Consider the following 6,336-nt stretch of genomic DNA (forward strand, 5'->3'; position numbering starts at 1 on the left):
GTCTCTTCGCATCCCCAACACACATGCACACCTATGTACAGTACAGTACACACAAACATCTCAAGTACACCAACTGGACGCCCGCGCTACCGCAACGTGCGACTACACCTCGTCGTACTGCCCAGGCAGTTGTGGAAAACTGAGTTGGATGTCTATTTTCTGTCCAAATCTTCGAAATTCTAACCAATGAAATCATCGCGGCTATTTGTTGGCGATTTTCACAGTGGCTCACAATTGGCAAGTTTAACCGGAAAGCCCAATAATAAAATCGAAATCAATGGAACATCAATTGAAATAAAGTTATATTGGCCAACGTGCGAAATATACTGCAACGATGTAGGCGAACAAACGCAGATGGCGTGAATCAGTTGTGCGTCGGACGGAATATACCGGAAATAGCCTGAACTTAAAAAATGGTATACTGTAGTACGTATTGTAGTGATGTCAATTTTCTTCAAATTTCCCAAATAGAGCTGAGACATTTGATTGGCTATTATCCACTTCGACCTATCAGATAGAAAATCGAAAATAGTTTGTAGCCAATCAGCGACAAGTAATTTCGGATTGACCAATGGGAGAGAGATTGGTTCCTGGTTTTGTCGTCGAGATTCGATTGAACGGGGTCCGAAAATTCGTTCCGAATCTCCAATAACTCTACGTACTACGACGCCAATCGCTTTATAGTTTTGCCACTGCGTTGTACTTGGAACAGGCTCGTACAAAATTGCCCGGCTTTCCATCGTTTGGGGGAACTACTTGCATCTAGGTACAACACAACCGACCTTCGTTCGAGGCACGAAGTGAGTGGTTAACTTGATGGTTGCATCGTCGTTGCTATAATGCATATGGATCTCTTAACGTTAGGGGCAAACTTATCCTCCGAGGCATTTCGTCGGGATAACTTTTATCCGGATAATGTGCATGTGCATGTGCACAAAACGAGAACTCCGTTCAGACTCGAACCTCGAACTATTATTGTTGTGTGTATTCTAAACTGGAGCGACATGGACACAACCAAATGTATTGAAGGATCGACAGAAGGATTTAGCCAATCAGATTGCAGGAAACCATCATCAACGTTAAATTAGTGTGTGACTTCAATTAGTGTGATACCAATCACCACAGGACACCTTTTTACATAACAAAAGTCCAAATTTTGGGTAAAAGGACCAATAATACATTCTGTATCTGTACTCCACAAGCCGATAATTAGCATTCTTGAATTACGATTAACTATCTTGTCCTCCAATCTCTCTATCCACTACAACTCTGATGCAAGATCAGCATCCTTTTCGTTCGCACGGCCCAAGGGAATGAAGGGTCAGGTTGGGGTTGCCGCATTGAGCAAACCGAAAGGTGCAGGGGTTGCCGTAGCTGATGCCATCCGAGCCGCACACGAAGTTTAAGATTGGCTCCCGGGGGCATACATGACGGCGAGCGCATTCTTCCTTCGTCAGGCGCTGGCCTGACGCAGGCATCAAGAAGGCAAGGACTACGGTGAGAAGGACAAGCATGGTCTCGCTGTTGGATAGGCCAGGGGCAGGGGGTAGAACACGCACACAAAGGTAGGGCTCAGTTCGAGGTAGAACCAGGAATGAAAGCCAAGGATTCATCATTCCAAACCTCTCACATCCTTGCCCAATAACACACACGACCACACAAAACATAAGCTATCATGACCTCGAGTAAGCCTTGGTCTTTGATCTGGCGTAAGCCTTGGTCATCATATCGCATGACACTGCCTCAATGTTCCTACCCCTATACATTCCATCTATGGTTTGATTGCAGTGCCACCAGTCTTCGAGCTACATATGGAGTGATTTCGCACGCGTAACACAATGCTGACCTTGCATCAGAGATGTACTAACGTTACGTAGTGGATAGAGATTGGAGGATAAGATTGTACAATGTCACCACCTTAACGTTAGAAACACTTTTGTACCAGAATCCTCGATGTTCGAGGGAATTTAAGCCTCATCAAAGTTCTGTGTGTAGCGCATATTTCACGATATGATTGGATAGCATAGTTCGAAGTTCGAAACACATTATAAATATTCACTAATAGAATTTAAGTATTTCATGATTTGCTGCTGATTGGATGAAAAAAGTGTGTGACACTCAAAACTTCGATGAGCCTTAAATTCCCTCGTCGTCTGTATGTCGAGTCTACTATACCGGCAACGTATGCGATCGGATCCATAGTGTACTATTAATATTAATAGTTCAAACTTACGTACTACGCAGTAGAGTATGCATTAATAGTACTGCATAAGCTTATACTGTACTCCCTCGATCCCACAATAATGGTTCGAATCAGAATTTTGATGTATGACTCCTCGAAAAAGGAATACCAGTACATTTCGGCCAAAGATAATGATTCATTTTTGGAGGTGTAACGGTATAAAATTGTCTCATAGGAAACCTTGTTCGCCCCCGTCAAAAGAGGACGAATCGCATTTGAACGCGCGCACGAAACATCCCCAGTTTTGATGTATCGATGGAGTGATTCACGACTGATTCCTAGATTGTTCGTAAGTATATTGCACGCACCAAATACTCGTGACAGGAGTACTTGTTGGTCAGGTACTCGCCAAAACCCTTGGGTAATCTTGTGCAGTAGCTGCCGTTGCTCTTAAGCAGCGTTTCACGAAGGATGCCTTCGCGCTCGTCGTTGGTCAGGTCCTGCCTTTCCAGTTCCCATTTTGAGTGACATGTGAATGAATGTATGTCTAAGAATGATGATTTTATATGATTTATGTATGGAAATTTTGAGCTATAAAAATGGCTACGTTATGGTACGATTTTTCGCGGCCCAGGTGCATCATGTTAAAGCTCTTGGCGCGCTCTTTCTCGTAGTCCAATCAGAACTATTTAATCCGCTCTGGGGCGGGATGCAGACACATTTGAATTTCCGCTATGGGACGGGATGCAGACACATTTGAATTTTCCTTACAAATATAATGACGAGACATGTACACCCTTCCCAAAGTCGAGCCATTATTGTGGGACGGAGGGAATATTATAGTATATGGTGTGACTTCTTCGAAGAATATGTATCTGTCACTTGCACTCGCTCAAGTATGGAGGTCGTGTTCATTTGCATTCTTGTTTTCGGCAGCCAGTAGGAATAGGTCACGAAGTCAAAAACGCAAGGACTAACTGTACATGTAACAGATCTGTACGAGTAATACTCCGGAGTACTTACAGTAAGTCCATTTCGACGGATCCTGTAAAACAAAATATTCTCACCTCTTGTAAAATATTAATTTCCAGAACTTATCCTTTGCGGGGAAACACCTTCTGTTATTAATTAATGCATGTACCATTTCCAACACGTCAATATATTATTTTATAGAGGTAAAATATTTTTCAGAGATTTTTGGACGTGCGAGGTTTCGAGCAGTGGCTGACAATTTTCATTTTCAATGGAGGAGACGGAGGATGTTTTATGAACATAGAACGGCAAAATGAGGAGCCAATCACTGACTACATTTGAAATAATTTTGACCAATCAATTGCAAACATGTCCATCTCAGTTAGATGCTCTCATAAGCACGGTTGGTTCGAGCAAATCCAGCGTAAATGAAATCGGATGTGTTCCAATGACCACCCCACTGGTTGGGCTGAACGACAGTGCTCGTGAGCGTCTTCTAGTATATTTTGAAGTCAATAAGAGGGTAAAGTAAATTGATCTCCACTCAGCTTGAAATTCGCAGTTTCGTCTGCTACAACATGAACTCTAGTTAGTATCACTATGTATGTTGGGATTACTTGAGCGTAGGGTCCATTTCGTTGTCTATGTCGCTGTCGTCGTTGTTCTACACTACTACTTCATCAGCAGAATCACCATACCGGTAACCGGACGAGGCTGTTATGCGTATTATTTGCCGTTTTTCACCGTTGGGGAAAAAGCAGTGTCGGCAAACGTCAAAATACAGTCTGATTATACCGTCATACCATTACGGATGCCCTTACAAGATTCGAAGTATCGTTTGTATGTAATAGCCAGAGCATTGAGGGCATCCCCACTTGTAAGTGAATCTCCAACGGTAAATTCTAACCCCCTTATTGCTAGACCATACGTTAACTGTAAAGTCAAACTTCGTTTTTACGGTTGCTATTTTGGCACTATCCGGACTTTTTAGAAATTTTGACTCGCAGAATTTCTATTTTCACGTGACATAGCAACAAACTCTCCGGATAGTGCAAGAATTTCTATTCTATTAATATATCCGTAACTTCGAATTGAAATAAAAATAAAAGCACCGCTGGAGATGCTCTAAGAGCATCCCCACTCGTGCCGCTAAAACCCCAAAACTGTATTTTTCCAGTTCTCCCACCGCGGGACTCTAAATTCTAGCGTCGACGCTATCCGGCGCGCTAAAGTCAGATTATTCGTCAGATTTGACCGATTGGTTAGAGTTCTGGCCAGCATACAATCAGCAATACATTTCCATGTGCATACAATTCCCACACGTTTAGGATTACCTGGTTGCAATGGCATGCCGCCATGTCGGCCAAGTACAATACAGGTGCGTGTCCTCGCGGCCCCACATAGCACAAAGCGCCGCTCAACGCTAAGTTAGAGTGAGTCCATGAGTCCTATCTTGTGTGTCTCATCGACACGACTGCATGTGACGCTTGTATCGTGAAGGATGACTGCTGGCATTGGCCATGACGGCAGTCGTCCTTCGGCATGTGCCAACCTGGCCGACCGATGGTCGTCCTTGCATCTGTTCAGGGGCCAACTTTCAGTGTGCTTCCTACAAGAATCGCAATACGGTTAACATCAGGTCGCGTGGGACCAGCGCCTGCATGTGTTGCCCCAGCAATGCACCCGCTCGCTCGTGTACGGTGCCCACATCACAGGCACTGGTTTCTCCGCCAACGGGCATGCCCCCTCCCCCTGTATTGCGACTTCTGGACTTATGTTAACGCATGCGTAGACTAACGTTACTAGTGTCGTTGTGACCTATAGTCGCGTCTACGCTTACATGCGCTTGAAAACGTACCGATACACAACATTTGATTGCTAACGTTACCGGCAACGGAGTGCTACTCCGGATGCGGCTTTCTAAGCGATATTCCCTGCTAGTAGTTTATTCACTGACTTGTTGGCATGCTTTGCCCTGAACTACTTTTATCCAGGCGATTCTGCTGCTTGGTGTCGTGCATCCATGCGAATAGAGTTAAATCGCTGTTTGGCAACAGGTGTGAAATATGATGAAAAACGCTAAATTATTTTGCGTGATCCCACTTTAACGTTACTGTTTTTAGAGTTTTGGGTTTAGCGTCAGGGGTGGGGATGCTCTTAAGCAGACCGTAAAATACAATTTTACAGTTTCGTGTTTGATTTTCGTCAAACCCAGCAGTAAAACGGTAAAAAATCCGCAAAACTAGGAAGTGAGCCCTGAGGCATACTGTAAGTTAGCTTTGGACGACGGTGATGAAGTGGAATTAGCGTGTGAGATATTTGACCACCTTCCCGCCCTAAGTAGTTAATACAGGCAGCCATTCCATCCTGCCCCTCAGCTTTAGTTGGACAATATCGCTATACAGTAGCTGTATATAGACCCACCTTGGACGATGCACGACTGTTCTAATGTGTTGATGGAAGTAAGGAAAAACGGTCATTCACACGTGAAAACTTATGTCACTGGTCAGAAAAGGTTGTGCTTTGATTGGGCTGCCGATGAAGTTGCTGAATTTTCTGTTAGTGAAATGTGAGCCACGAGCGCGTTTGATCGAAGTAAAGTGATTTGTTGGCTTTCCGTCAACGGTATACCGTAAGCTTATGACACCGATAATTGACAGATACATTGACTGTGAACAAAATTATCCATTGAGAACATGTTAAAACTGTATTTTACAGTGGAAAATGTTAATCTGGCGAATTTACAGTTTCCGCGGTTTTACTGTCGCCTGGTGGGGTTGTCAAAATTGTAAATAATCCGAATAGAACTACTACACCATTCATCCGATTTCGTAGGCCCAATATACAAACATCAAGAGAGGAGTAGGACGGCCATCGCATTCACACCAGGATATTGAACTTGGTCGGTATACAACTGCCTATATATATGACGAATGGCGAGTGATTATCCGAAATCGTAGGCCACACAGCTGACGCTGAAAACGGCATCGATAATAGGATAAAAACCGTATTGTACGAAGTCAATGGCGCCGATGACGATCCTGCAGCGACAGGAAACGTCGCTAGAGGACATCATCGACTCGTGCCTCGCAGACAGCACGAAGGAGCGATATGAGTCAGGACTTCGCCAACTCATCAAGTGGATACACTTGACCGGTGGTACAGACCTGCTTAAAGACGAC

The 6,336-nt window shown here is 44.1% G+C and overlaps 1 protein-coding gene across 1 annotated transcript; it reads right to left on the reverse strand.

Moving 5' to 3' along the window:
- Nucleotides 1–1,203: 1,203 nt before the first annotated feature.
- On the reverse strand, nucleotides 1,204–1,613 carry H257_00871 (hypothetical protein; the record flags this gene model as incomplete). The annotated part of the gene is made up of 1 exon (XM_009823778.1): nucleotides 1,204–1,613. One exon carries the CDS (start codon nucleotides 1,611–1,613, stop codon nucleotides 1,281–1,283), a length of 333 nt encoding a protein of 110 aa, XP_009822080.1. The 3' UTR covers nucleotides 1,204–1,280.
- Nucleotides 1,614–6,336: the final 4,723 nt, after the last annotated feature.

Source organism: Aphanomyces astaci, assembly GCF_000520075.1.
Source record: "Aphanomyces astaci strain APO3 unplaced genomic scaffold supercont1.1, whole genome shotgun sequence".
NCBI classification, from domain to species: Eukaryota; Oomycota; class Saprolegniomycetes; order Saprolegniales; family Verrucalvaceae; genus Aphanomyces; species Aphanomyces astaci.